At 40.0% G+C, this 15297-nt stretch overlaps 1 protein-coding gene and 1 long non-coding RNA gene across 4 annotated transcripts in view; both read left to right on the forward strand.

Moving 5' to 3' along the window:
- Positions 1-15297, forward strand: part of LOC306641860 — a 479070-nt gene that overhangs the window by 385319 nt on the left and 78454 nt on the right. The gene's annotated exons all lie outside the window — the stretch shown is intronic.
- The window catches only part of PTPN14 (protein tyrosine phosphatase non-receptor type 14), a 171002-nt gene that overhangs the window by 83058 nt on the left and 72647 nt on the right, over positions 1-15297 (forward strand). For all 3 annotated transcript variants that reach the window (XM_079107118.1, XM_079107117.1, XM_079107119.1), the window contains one exon: positions 4753-4922. In XM_079107118.1, coding sequence (XP_078963244.1) covers positions 4753-4922 — 170 coding nt within the window. The remainder of the gene's footprint in view (positions 1-4752; positions 4923-15297) is intronic.

Consider the following 15297-nt stretch of genomic DNA (forward strand, 5'->3'; position numbering starts at 1 on the left):
TCACAATAGCCAGATTGTGGAACCAACCTAGATGTCCTTCAATTGATGAATGGATAAAGAAACTGTGGTATATATATATACAGTGGAGTATTACTCAGCTATAAAGAATAATAAAATTATGGCATTTGCAGGCAAATGGATGAAATTAGAGATATCATGCTAAGTGAGATAAGCCAATCTCAAAAAATCAAGGGACGTATGATCTTGCTGATAAGTGGATGATGACACATAATGGGGGGCAAGAATGGAGGAAGGAGGGACTGTATAGAGGGAAAAGTGGAGTGGGAGGGGTGGGGGGGAAGGGAAAAATAACAGAATGAATCAAACACCATTATCCTATGTAAATGTATGATTATGCAAATGGTATGCTGTTACTCCATGAACAAACAGAAACAACATGTATCCCATTTGTTTACAATAAAAATAAATTAAAAAGAAAGAATGAAGAAATCAAAAAGACTCCAAACTATTTTTATAGACTTTATTTTGGAGACTAGTTTCAGGTTCATAGCAAAATGAAGCAGAAGGTATGGAGATTTCCCATATACCCACTGCTTCAAGCTATTTATAATGACCTTTATCACCTAAAATCTTTTCACAATGGACATTTTGATGCTAAAGTATTCACATACCAATCTGCCATTGAAGAAACCCGCAGACTTTTTAGTCTATGTGTCCATTTATGCTTCCTCTGTTAAAATACAAAACTCTAAACCAGATCAACCAGAAAACTATCACTTTAAAAACAACTTTTCAGTGCGGCTTTCCTACATTGTTTTATCATAGTATGTTTTTAGTAATTGGTTCAGAGATGTGGCTCCTCTCCTTGGGAATTGGTTCTATGGTCCTCATTGCAGTAAATTCGTTGCAGAGCTCATGCCACCAGATCCATGAGCTTTAAAACTAGAGGGGAAAATGGGACTTCTACCTCACCCAGAGGTATCATGAGGCTTATCTGGGTCTGGCTTGCATTTGATACCTTAGACACGAAACAGATGTTCTAGTCATGTACTCAGGTAATGCAGTGAGATCCTTTTGGTTATGGAGGAGGTGGTTTCTGTTTGGCATCATCTCCTTCATTTTCCTCACCCCTGTGGCAGCATTTAGCAGTGGAACTGGGCTCACAAAATGCAACTTGAGTTTAAATTGGCAAGTCTGTTATGAACATGCTGGTGTGGTCTCAGCTGGGCTCAATGGGATGAATAGTCCCTTGGGCAATACACAGGAAGTTGGTTGGTGCACATGTAGTTGAACTGAGGACTTTGGTTCTGATTCCATTTCCTGTGAGGCACTGTGTAGACATGGCAGACTAAACTCACGTTGTGTTGAACTTGTACAAAGGAATGTAAGAACCTCCAATCAGAATTTTTCTGCTTTAGGGTAGTAGGGATGTAACTAGAGGCAGGAGGAGGGAAGTTTGGTGGGAATAGAGAAAGTTACTTTGGGCATAGTGTCAAAATAACAGTGTAGGGATGGGAACCTCATAAATGGACTTTCCTTCCTGCTGGATAACTGGATTCAGCACTTAAATCGGGATGTCCTGGGTGTGAGTAGGTAATAAACTATGCTGCAGATAACTTTTCTCCCCCAATTCTACCCTGCACTGGAACCCTGTTTCTGTAGTAGTTATCTAACCATTTCATTGGATAATTGCATGGTTAGTCTGAAATGCTCTGAGTCCTCTGGAAAATGCCATATTTAAGCAGCAACAACAGAAAATGCCATGAATTAGATTTTTCCATTAGAAGTGGTTTGCTTTGTAATTTGGAACTCTGTATTTTTAACTGTGGCTCAAGATCATTACCTTACCCTGAGTTCTTTTCTACATCATTTCTATATGTTTGCATGTTCGTGTGTGGAAGTGTGTGCTCATTCACGTGTATGTGCAGTTGTGTGTACTACATGAATATTCTTTGGGTGTTTTTTTTGCAGGAGTTCAGGTCTAGTTTCATGATTTGAATGGATGGAAATGAAAAAGAGGAAATTTGAAACATTAACCTTTAAGTCATAGGAGCAATAATGTTTTTATTTTTTTGCAAAATCAGTTGTCAAATGTTTATGTGGTTTCTGTGACCCTTTATAATTTGAATGTTACTAATTTTAGGGTATGTAACAATTAGAATGAGGTAAGGACCATAAAAATATCCCCCAAATGTCAAAACTGCTTTTAGTGAAAGATCATAAATCACGGTTACTCTATGAGTAATTGTGAAGCTTGCCCTCCCTTCCTCCACCCATGCTTACAGAAGGGCTCTTTTCCAACTCTAATTATTGCATAGCACGTTGTAGTTTTTGTACATTGCCTCATTTATTTTATGCAAACCCTCCTAGTCATCCAAAATATAGTGGGAGACCCTTATATGATACTGTCCTCAACAAAGGGATTCAGAATAATGCATAAACACCTTCAACTTTTTTCAGACAGGTTTGCTGAATTAACTACCCGAGTTATCTCATTTGGGGTTAGCTGAAGTCTATATCATAGATCCCCAAGGACAGCATCACACTGATGTTCCAGTGTCCCATAAATGCTCACAATGAGATTTTTTAAGACTAATTTAGGGGAGTGGCACTACTTTGTTGTAATTTTTTTCTTACACCCCTTAGGTTTTCATGATATTTATAGATATTTATATCCAGCTTCTACTTTTGTCTGCTTTTTCTCATTTACTTCTAGATAATCTCTGTTTTCTAATTGTAATTCTGAGTTAGCTGTCACTGTAACAAAAGTACTTGAGATAATTGCCTTATAAGGAGAAAGGGTTTATTTAGGCTCATAGTATCAAGGTTCCAGGTCTTGATTGATTGGCCCTGTTGCTTTAGGCCTTTGGAGGCAACACTTGAGGGTGGAGGTGCCTGGCAGAGCAAAACCATGTCCCTCATAGATAGGAAACAAAAGAGAAGAAGAGGAAGGGACCGAGGTCCCAAAATCCCTTTGAGGGCATGGCCCCAGTGACTAAAGGCCTCCCGCTAGGACTCACCTCTTAAAGGCTCTACATCTCCCAATAGCGCAAAGCTGGAGCCCAAGCCTTTAACCCATGGGTCTTTGGGGGACATTCCAGATCCATAGTATGGTAAAAGAAGTGCTAGCAGTGGGGATGGAAAAGACTCTTGAGGCCCACGGCTGCCGTTCACTAGTGATGGTACCAGCAGTAGGAGCAGCACCAGCAGCCACAGAGGGCAGTGTTTATGAAGTACTTAGCATCTACCCTGCACGTGGGTGACAAGCGTTATCTAATGTCCGCCCCTTACACCTTACAACAATTGTTATCATTCCCATTTTACAGGCGAGAAAGCTCTGCTCAGGAACTTGTACAAAGTTACTATATAAAAAGAGTGCAAAAGCTGGGAAATGAATTGACTTCAAAGCCTGTTTCTGGCTAGTCAGCATTTCCTCCACGTCAGCACTCAGGGTGGAACACCTGATGGACTCACCGAAGCTAGGAAATGAACAATAGGGTCAGAAGGCACTCATGTTTGTCCAAGTTGATAGAAAGATGACCATGACTCTGATCATTGGCATTTTGCAGCTTGACAAGTATATAGATGTCTGATTCTGAAATTGCCTTTTGGAACATCATGGAGGAAGGCTGATCCAATCATTGTGCCCATCTGAAAGTAAATCTGTTTTAAAATGTCCTTTAAAGCACCTGGGTTTGTGGCTGTGTGTAGGCGGGGGCACATCTGGTTTCCTAGGAAAATCAGAGTCAGAGCTTCATTAGAGATTTTGGTGGGGTCATGGCAGGGATTGATCTTTGGTAAATTGAGGGGGCAGCCAGCTGGAGCAGGAGCATCAGTGTAAGAATGCCTTTGGAAATTAAACCTTGTAATGAAAACATTCTTTTGAAGGCAGATTTCCAGGTGTGCCGTAAACCATCGTAGGCTATAATTGAAATATAAAAGGATCTTCAAAAGCAGCGTTCTATTTTTCGGTTATTATTGTGCTAATCCTGAAATCCTAGCATGAATTAATATAAAGACAGGATTGCGTGCATAAAAGTACCTGTTTTAATCATTTAGCACGTCATTCAGAACTAAAATAGTTGAGGCTAAGGGTCTAAGGGTGAAAATGTCACTTTCATCTATCAAATCCCACTAGTCTGCCAAGAACAGACACCAGGGGCTCCTGGGGCAGCTGTGGAGAGGAGAGCCTTCCTCTCTCTACACTTGGTACAGGGAGAGAGATGCTGCAGTTCATACATTATAAAGTGGCAGGGAGATGCTTTTAAAGTATTTCATTAAAGTTCAAAAAGAATGAATACATGTTTGGTTAAAATCTAGCTTTGTATGAACATATTCTACAGTGCAGAAGTGTTCAGTTGGCAGGTTTTGTCTTAGGGGGTTGAATAACAAGTTACTCTGTAGCAGGTGCAATAACTACATTAGCCTTTGCCAGCAAGCTCCATGTGCAGTCATGAGGCATTGGGAAGAGACACTGGAGAGCCAATCTTCAAAAAAAGGTCAGCACTGTCCCCACCCTGCACCACCCTCTTTCCTAACACAGTTGGATACAGACCCACATTTACAAATGGCAGTGCTGGGTAGGAATGCTGCCTCTAGATGATCAGTGTAGGTTACAGTGTGGATATGATTGCCTTTAATTTGTTCCAAAGCTAGAAAATAGAAGCTGGATCCTTGTGTATACATTGAGGAACTGAAAATGATGCAGAAACTGGAATCTTGTTTTTTTGTGTGGTCTTGCAGTGCTTGTGGTAAACATGAACTGATGCAATTTTATACCTTTTTATCTAGACGCACTACTTTGGCCTTTGGTTTCTTAGCAAGAGCCAGCAAGCACGATGGGTGGAGCTGGAGAAACCTCTGAAGAAACATCTGGACAAATTCGCTAATGAGCCTCTGCTTTTCTTCGGAGTCATGTTCTATGTGCCAAATGTGTCATGGCTTCAGCAAGAGGCCACAAGGTAGGTGCACGCACCCTCTCCCCACACACAGGTGTGAAATAACTGTGATACTCTTGATGAAGCAGATGAGCTGGTTGATGTAGTGGTGTATACAGTGGCAGAGAGAGTTGACCAGTTGCTTTGCTGTTATAGATTGAACCAGGGCCTCACCCATGTTCGGCAAGTGCTCTGCCACTGAGCTGCATCTCCAATGCTCTGAATTTCACCTTGGCATTTAGAGTGCTTGAGAAACTAAACCAATGAGAGACATTCTTATAGGAAGGCACGGTATTCTACTAATATTTACTTATATAGTTTTATAGATTTTAAATTTTTGAAATAAGGGTGCACTTGAGATTTTTGTATACATTTTTGATAGTCTCTTTTTAAATCAAAAGCTATTAAAGCATGACATGGATATATGAAAATGTCATAGTGTAACCCATTAATTTATACAATAAATGTGATTGAATAATTATAATTTTAAAACATGCTGTTGTTGCTGGGCACAGTGGTGCATACCTGTAATCCCAGTGGCTCTGGAAGATGAGGTAGGAGGATCTCAAGTTCAAAACCAGTCTCAGCAATTTAGGGAGGCCCTAAGCAATTCAGTGAGACCCTGTCTCTAAATAAAACAAAAAAGGGCTGGGGATGAGGCTCAGTGGTTAAGTGCCCCTGAGTTTAATCCACAGTACCAAAAAAACAAACAACAACAACAAAAAAGCCCCAAAGCATGCTGTTGTTAAATAGATGTTGTGTCTGAAAATGGAGGCCATGAGTTAGTTCTCAGTCTGCCTTAGAAAGTCAGTATGCAGGAATTTAGCCATTATCACGATAGTCATTGAAGCACTCTGACATATACTATCATGCACTGTTTTCAAGTTATTTCACCAAGTCTTTCCTATACAAGAAATTATTGACTCCTCCAAATGAAGCAGTTTCTACTGTTTTGATATCCTGCTTGGGTACTCAACACAGTGCTAGGCACACAGCATTAGGGTAAGTACTCACTGATTCTCAGCTCTCAGATTACTAAATTCAAGCCAACTGACAAGGGCAAAAATACTATAAATTAGTGCACATTGAAAAAAAGTCGTAAGAAAAATGAAGTGTTGTTACTATAGGGAGACTTATTCTTTAAGGTCTATTGTGGAAGAAGAGTAGTTGAAATGGTACAGGACACAGAAATTGTGCTTTGTGAAGTTAAGGAAAAAGAGTTGATTGAGCTTAGAAAAGTGAAGACTTCCAAGGGCACAGTAGCTGCCTTTAGGTATTTGAAGACTTGTCTCTCTTTAGGGAGTATTCTTTGTTAACTCAGGAGCACAAAATTAGAGCCGACAAGGTGAAGTTTAAGGAATTGAAAGACTTTGGCTGTTTGGTCCAACATAAGAACACAGTTTCTAATAACTGAAGCCATGTAAAAGCGAAAGGAGACTTACAGAAGGGTACAATCTCTAGGAAAGTTGCAGCTTAGACTGGATGGCCTGTGTGGCGTCTTATCCAGGAGGCCACTGTATTAGGTAGAATGTTGGAATGGATCAGTGGTTCTCAGACCTGGGCCTGCTATTTCATATGTGGAGCTTATATGATAAATATGGACTCTAGAGCCTTACCAGAAGTTCAGATTGGAATGCGTAGGGCTGGAGATCAGGAGGAGGTAAAAGAAACAGGACTCCTCAGGTAGTTCTGATATGTTTCCAGACTTGGGACTAAGTGAATTACTTAACCTCTAAAACTCTTTGTAGTTTTAGATTTTTTCAGAAAGTAAACTTAAAGCTGTATCGTATGAATAGACTGTCAATATTTGCATTTATAAACTGAAACAAAACTGGATCTCAGGGTTTGAGTTGTAGAGGAAGAAGTTTGGGAGGTGGCTATTGGTTAGAAAGACTCCTTTCCTTTTGCTTTAGAATTTCTTTCTACTTAGCTAGTCTAGTATATTTTAGATAAAGGTTAAGAAGGAGGGAAAGAAGTGTTTTCCAATAGAGGATTTTGTTATTTAAGCAGAAAAATGAACAAAGAAAGAAGTTTGAAAGACATTTTCAGACTTAAACATTGGAAGTAACCTGTGGATTTCAGGCATAACCTGCTATTTTTGGCAAACGATGATTAAAGTTAGGAACTGGGTTAGCACCAAGGAGGAGTTGTATCTGTTGGTGTTTGTTTTCAGCATACAAAAAAAATTTTTGTCCCCAAGGGGCCCTAAAATGGAATGTGCCAAGGGTGTCATAGCAAGTGAAAGACTTAAGTTAAGCCCGGGAGGTGGAGAAATAAGAGAAAAGAGTGTTGTAAGTAAAGAAAGGAAAGTGATAACAGAAGGGAAAAAAAGAAAAAAGAGGATTGTACATGCTTGGGTTGCTGAGGGCCACCAACAAAGACCCAGGTGTGATTCAGCGAGACTTGTCCTGAGTTGTAGAGATATGGACTGGAGTATAAAGGAGAGCTGGTTTGAACAGAATACCATGTTTAAATGCTGAAGTTTTCTGGATTTGGTGTTAAAGATGAATAAATGAGTTACACTCAAGGCGAACAATACCCTAACAGTCAGTAGAAGCCTTTGAAAATCAGAGTTTTAGAAGCATCTAAGGTCCAAACTGAATGTTGAAACTGCCTTCCAGGCAGAGTAGCTCAGGGGAAGCTGGGGAGGTGGGGCTGGATTCCCGCAGCATGTTTCACAGGAGGCCCCAACCACATTCATTAGGAGCTGGTTAATGACTAACTCTCCAGCCCTCTGTCCCCTGTCATCCCAGGTGGAGATGGGGTCTGGCATCTCCCAGAGCACCTGGGATCTGTAGTGTCTGACACAAAACAGTTAGTCTTTGTGATGCCCCACGGAGTAAGATATTTGCATAGATTAGAAATAGAAATCTGCCTTTGATTTGCAGGCAATGGGCAACCCATTGGAAGAGGCAAGGATTTGGCCATCTGTGCTTAAAAAATAAGCCTTTGTCTGGAGCCAGCCAAACTTGTTTCCAGCCTCACACGTTTGCCTTGGTTTGGTTACTTCTGTTTGTGAGTAAAACAGGTTCTATAGCACTAGTCATGACCAGCTCTTCCTTTTCTATGAATAGGGACAGAGAATCTAGAATTCATACTCTGGACTTTTGGGGTGTATGTGAACATAAACATACACACATGTGTGTGCCTGCGTGCCTGGGTGTGTATAATCTCAAGACACACAGGGATAAAAGATATATTTAAAGGCGTTTAGTTCACTTCTTGTCCCCAGACAGTTCCATCTGTGGAAATTTATAGGTTAACATGTTATCGGCAACTAAGCCAGGGTCTCTGCCTGGATCTTGGCTGGCCAGATTCAGCCACCTGCCAGCCTCAGAAATAAGCAAATGGTATAAAAAGGAAAAGGAATTTTACAGTTTGATCAAACTGGGGAGAAGGAGGTACATTGTTCTTTCCTAGATTCTACAGAAGTGGTTACTATTTATAGAAACAAAAGTCAGATGATATGTGTGTGTATATATGCATGTGTATTATGTATTATACATATGTATAAATTATTATATACATACACACACATGTATATGTATACACTGATTAATTAATATACCTAGGTGATGCTAGGTAGTGTCCTGTTGGGCCAGGGGGTAATTTTTATCCTCAGCATGAGGAAGTTCAAGAGTTTTCTCTTTCAAATAGGGTATTCAGAACAACACAACAAAAATTTGAAAATGATGTTGATTGCAACCTGTCTGATAAGGTGACTGACTTTATTAAAATGATCAACTCCAGGACTGGGGTTGTGGCTTAGCCATAGAGCACTTGCCTAGCATGTGTGAGGCCCTGGGTTCGAGCCTCAGCACCACATAGATATAAAATAAAGGTATGGTGTTTACCTGCAACTAAAAAAAATAAAAAAAATAAAATAAAATTATCAACTCCAAATCATTTTGAATTAGAAGATTGGGAGGCATTGCCTTTTTGACCCTAATTTGTCTTTCCATGTCTCTTCTCATCCTCTGGATATGACTTTTGGGGAATAGATCTTTTCACAGTGAGGGGAACCTGCCAACATCTATGATTGTGTTGAAGGAGAAATGGATAATTCATACCTTACCTTAAGCTGACAGCCGAATGAGAAGACAAGAGATATCAGAGTGTGAATACACATAGGAGAACAAATAAAAGTGGGAACAGAGAAATTCAGACATTATTCCAAAGTGTGAAAAAACTGGCAAAAAGGACATACTTGCAGACAGATGGGGATGCATCATGAAAGCATAGAAATTAAAGAGATTAAGAACCACTGAGTTTGTTAACTTCACTAGGATATATTACCTTGGGGCTTTAAAAATGTTAGTTTTCCCCCTTTGGTTCAGATGACTCAAGGGATTGGGGACCACCATAATATTTTCCATTTTGCTTTGCTTCTCTTTTTCCTTTTTGCCAGATTTTCTGTCCAGCAAAGGGATTTTTGCTACAGTTCATCGTCCCTCCATTATGCCCTTCTGACTCAAAGGAAAGATTTTTGTAATGTGTTTGAATGATTTGCATAGCAACAGGCTCATTATAAACACATGGTTTTCAGATTTTTCTGGACCCAAAAAGAAAAAAAAAAGACTTGTAAGAGGTGGAGAAATTCTTAGTCAAACAGAAGGATACTTAATAATTGCAAAGGGAAGCCAGAAAACTCCTGGCCACAATCACTGCTTTTAGTTTAGGTCTGGGATTTTTCCAAGTCTTCCTCAAGTGAGAAAGTCCCTCTTTAGTTTTTCAGTACTAAGGAGAACACTTTTAAAAGAAAGAGGAATTTTTGAAGAGTGGATTTAGGCTTTGGAGTTTCAGTTGCTGAGTGCATGTACGGCTTCTAAACTGTTTCTTTACCTAAATATGTTTGTCTTTACATTACGCACTGATGAATGGTATGTTTGCCTAGTGCAGAGGAGCTTCTAATTGTCCTAATGAGCTCACAAAACATTTCTTCCTTTTCCAGGACGTGTTGCTAACTTGCCTGTTGGGTTGGGACTGTCCATCCTGTTAGGGATGAGCCCTCTACAGAATTTACATAGTGCCAGTACTGCGGAAGCCAACTCAGTTGCTCCCCTTGCTGAGGACAGTCTGAATACAGTGTTGTAAACTGGAGGAAGCCCCAGGGCCATGGACCTGTGCCAGTTACCCTCCATCTCAGGGTGCTTCCTCTGTTTTCTGAGCTTCTCAGTCACTGTGGGCCTGCCCTACTCTTAGGATCACTCTTTGTCCATCTCCCAGCTGCTTCAGAGTATTGAACCACGAGGCCGTAGCCCTGTCTGCTGGGTGACACTGCTTGGAAGTTATTACCAAAGAATCTTTAGAATACTTAATCTCTGTGTGGGCTTGTATGGGACATTCTTGAATGTTAGACGTGGTTCTTGTCTGGGAAGAACTGACTGGACAAGTTGTCTTTCATCCAACTGGAATAAATGCCCACGTTTAAAGCTGTGCTTAAGGTGCCATAATGAGGGTGAGTGCATTTTTTGGTGACAGTGAGTGACAAAGGAGTTCGGTGATCACATTTTTAGACAGTGATAGGGAGGGACCCTTTGCGTGCAGTTACACATTCAGACCTGTGGCGTATCGATGGCAAAGCCAGGGTAGGCGAAGCCCTGCATCCCCATGAATGATAAAATGGTATTTTGTGTATTTTTTTTTTTTTAACTAGGTTTCAGGGAGCAGTTCCAATGACCTTACAAAAGCTTTCTTTACCTTTCCATTCTTATAAGTACCACTATTTCCCGACTTAGACTTTTGCAGTTTGCCTTGTGTGCTGATGCAAACAAGTTATTCAGTGTCTATTTCAAAGCCCTAATTATGGTAATGTTTCCATTTCCTTTTACAACACCCTTTTTTTTTTTTTTTTTTTTGTTCCTACAGTTCCTTTACTATTTGGAAATGTCATTTTACTGGATATTTAAAATTTACCCGGGGGCTTGGAAATAGGGACTCCCTTCAAGTCAGACTTAAGATTCAACATGAATTCCCTGTGGATAATATAATTTGCTGAGAATGGCAAACCCCCTCCTGGCAGCTTGAGCTAGTGAATGGGAACTTGTTCTCTTTCCACTGGCTACTGAGAGCAGCGTTGTCTCGGCCAGGCGCTTTAGATATTTTAAGATGCAGTTGATACTGAGATCTAATCTCAAACACTCTGTACAGTTAATGTTATGGATGATGAGAGAAGAGAGGAAATGACTGTCTGTAATAAACAGGAGGACCTCAGGGAAGAATTATTTTCCCCAAAGGACATTAAAATATTGATTAAAAGGTTAATTTCCATTTGCATTTTTTTTCATTTCAACCTCCATTAAATACTAGTTTGCGGTAGATATTTTGCTAGTCAATGGGAATTTTAAAATGAACAGTTCACAGTGCTCTCCCACTCCTACCACTAAAGAGCTGTGTCTCCAACAGCTTTTACTTCAATTCCATGTTTTTGATTTATTGAAGATGTATTTGCATTTGTCTTTAAAGCTTCTGTTACTGACCCTATTTTCATCCTGGAGAAGGCTCTGTCAGCTGCTTTGGTGAAACCCAGGGAGCCCAGCAGATGTTTCCCAGGACCAGGGCCAGCATATGGGTCTGAGATCTGTGCAGTTTGTTGCACAGGACCTGGTGCTCAGAATTGCCCCCCAAATTGTTTTAGTTCTCTGTTGTCACCATCTTGAAATTCTTACTTTTGAATGACAGGTCCTGCACTTTGACTTTGCACTGAACTCTGCAAATAAAGTACCCAGCCAAGGACAGCCCCTTGCTCCTCACACTTCATTTGCCTCTGCTTGTTTTGTTGTGGCCTTGTGACTTGTTCTTAGGAGGGGTGGATCTAACCCTCATTCATATTTCAAAGGTAATTTTCGTGTAATGTTAGCTTTCATTAATGCATCTGAAATGTTTGATTTGCACTCTTTCTAAGGCAAGAATGTTTCTCTGTGCTTCACCCATCCATAAAGCCAAGTTTATAAGAAATGGGTATAGTATACCTCAAAGAAACCTTTACCTTTAAGGTGATAATTTTATTGTGTATTTTAATGATATGGTTAATATGTTATTTAATGGTCTATTATTTGAGACAGGTTCTAAGTTACTGAGGCTGGCCTTGAATTTGTGATCTTCCTGCCGCAGCCCCCCAAGTCTGTGATTATAGGCATACACCACCATGGCCAGCAGTTCCTTGGCTACCACAGATATATTTATTCATTCATTCATTCCAATGGCTGCTTTATTAGTATGATGCTGCAAAACTGAAAAACAATTCAACAGTCAACCCATGAAATAGTAAATGTTTGTAATAGTGTGTGGATTAAAACTCTTACACGTGTTTTTCCAAAGGCTCAGTAAAAGTAGTGATGGTGCCACATTGGAAGGGGTGGAGAGAGAAAAACAAACAGAAGCTTTGGGAAGAGATACCATGTCAAAGCATGCAAGCTATGCTTCATGAATTTTTTTAATGACATCTACAATAGGGAATTCTTAGGCTTTGTAGGGTTATCACTATAATGTCTGGGGTTAATGTCTTGATTGAAAAATGGATTTAAATAAAACTTGGGGTCGGAGTAGATTCTCCGGCACACAGGAGTAGATTCTTTAGAATCCTTTGCTCTACCTTTTCCCTGGAATATCTGTGTTGGGACATTAAGTGGGTGGGAAGGGACAGATGCACTCTATCCACACATCAAAGAGACAGTGTCTGAGAGTAGCAGAATCTGGAAAGCACAAGTTCCAAGACTCCCAACCCTTCTCAACCTGAGGATATTCAGATTCTTTGAGGTTTTATGGAAGAATGTAGTTTGCATTCAATTGCCAAATGCAATTTCCTAATTGTAACAATAATGTATTGCTAGTATTTATGTGCAAGATGCCATGTTTAGCATCTTAAACGATTATCTTTTTCAGTCCTCCCTAAACCCTGTGAAGTAGATGCTACTATTAGTCCCTGATAAAGGTGTGTTTATTTTTTTATAAATAATACAGGCTTTATTCTTAAGAAGAGATTTTGGTCACCCAATAAATTGAATCTTTCACATTATTTTGCTGGAGAAATACATCCATCCACACACACTTCCCATCAACAGCTTATCAGAGTTAACAAGGAGTTTAGCTTCTGCTGAAGTGTCAGCAAAGAAATCAGGGGACCAAAGTACCAGTAAAGTCAGAGATTAAAAACTGGTATCAGGAGGGCTGATTCTGGTCTCCAGGTGAGTTTTGTTTCACTGGGATCATTTTTGAGCAAATTGAATTGAGCTGCCTTACAAATAGGCAGATGCTGTCTGGCTTGGCCTTGTTCCCTACTCCCAATGTGTTACAGTTGGGGATGTGTCCTCTTTCATGTGACTTGTGTGGCTCAATAGGAATTTAGGTCATGGCTGCCGGGACTTGCACTTTCCATACAGTGTGAAGTTCCTCTGAAGACTTGGGTCAACTGTACCTTCTCAGAGGCCCAGTTGGTTTTATGCTGTTCAGTATTTAGCTGTCTTAAGACTTTAACTGCCTATGAGAGCATGTAGGTGGTTGAACTGCATGTGAGACTATAATTTCTCTGTACATGCTCACTCAAAAACTTTGTTCCTATGTGAGGAACCCTCTAGGGCACTAGATTATAGGTCTGTGTATTTGTTGGAGAGACGAGGCTCAAGTTTTTCAGATTTTTCTCTCTTTATTGCTTTTCAGTGTCTGACACATTTCTGAATACCCACACGTGGTTTCATCTGTAGCAAGGGTACCTACCAGGTGTTTTGTACCCATATCTTGAATACAACCTATGTAAGAAGGAATCCTAGCTTGAAATTCTAGCAAGACACATCATTTTAAACAGAATCGGAGTTTTACACCTAAACATGAAAACCCACAGATCACAGGACTGGTTGCTTTATTTTACAGATAAAGCAATAGAGAACCCGAGCAACAAAGGGACTTTGCCCACAGTCACTCAGCTGCTTAGTGACAGAAGCCTGGCTTCCAGGCCAGCCCTGGAGTGGTTTTACATGAACCAAGCATGCTGACATGGGAGAGCCCATGGGTGGGTGGGGTTTATTTGGCCTTTGCCCATCCTCCCTCCCCTGCCCTGCAACCACCGAGAGACACCCTGGCATTGGATGGGTTGAGTTTTGTCAAAGAGAAGGAAGTAGTGTAGACAGAGGAAACAAAGGGTAGGGGAAACAGGCACTTCTTTGAATGAAGTCCTTTAAATAGTGAGCATTATGTAGAGATTGGAACTAAGATGGGTTTTAATTAGCATTTTTATCAGTCATCTCCAGCTCTGGGTCCATAGTGAAAGTGCCAGGCTTTCATAGACACTAAGTCCTTTAGAAGAGTGGAAAATTGAGACATTGGAAATAAACAGTAGAAAGATGTCAGCAGGTGTCAGGTTACCAGGTGTGACTATGAAATAGTGATCCTGCTTTCTGGTGTGGTTTGTGAAAGCAGAGGAGGAGTAATCATAGCGGGACGTGTTGCAACATGTTTCAGTTTACAGCCGCCCAACTCTTTTCAAGGTCAGCCTGTCAATCTTGTGCTTGCAGCTGGGGACAGTGAGTAGACATTTCCCCTGCTGTTTCCTGCCAGCATAAAAATGAGTTACTGCTATTCAGAGCAAAGTCCAGCAAATTTAATGTAAGTAAAATCAAAATGCAAGTCAGATACTTGATATTTTAATAGAAAATCCTGGCAATAAAGTACTGTTAGAAACAAATGTTTTTGACTGGCACAAACATTTTGAAACAGGTTAAAAAAAAAAAAAAGACATTTAGGATGATGACTAAAGTGACAAAGCAATATCTCTAAGGAAAACTTGATAGTGTCATTAAATGGGATCCCTGAAATTAATTCCCACTGTGAAAAGATGGAGACTGATGAGAAGGATCTGATGGAAAAGCTGAAGTTTTGTATCTGTTAGAATTCTGTTCTTTATTTTTTATTGATTGCTAGAATCATTAAAAAAAAAAAAAACTAATATTTTGGGTTAATCTCCAAGGAAAATAATAGCTGGAAATAGAATGTAGTATTAAACTAAAACTCTGCTATAGTAGAAGGAGCATTAGAAATCAGACTTCTCAGGTATTTGTTTCTTGTTAAAGGTCCATATACTCTGCCAAATTCAGTATCTTTCTGTACAATCAGTCAGAGATGGTGCTAGCAAGACCATTGAATTAATTTAGGGCGTGCCTGTTACTGTATTTGGTGTATAGTCTTCAAATAACACATAATTTGGTATACTGGAAGGCAATGAGAAGCTAATGCATCCCTCAGATACAGGTTGAGCATCCCTAATCTAACAATTCAAAAATCTGAAATCTGAAATGCTCTGAAATCGAAAATGTTTTAGAGCATTTCATATTTGGATTTTCATATTAGAGATGCTTGACTGGTAAAGTCTATGAAAATATTCCAAAATCTGAAAAACTCTGAAATC

The sequence above is a fragment of the Sciurus vulgaris genome (genome assembly GCF_902686455.1).
Source record: "Sciurus vulgaris genome assembly, chromosome: 12".
Classification (NCBI taxonomy): Eukaryota; Metazoa; Chordata; class Mammalia; order Rodentia; family Sciuridae; genus Sciurus; species Sciurus vulgaris.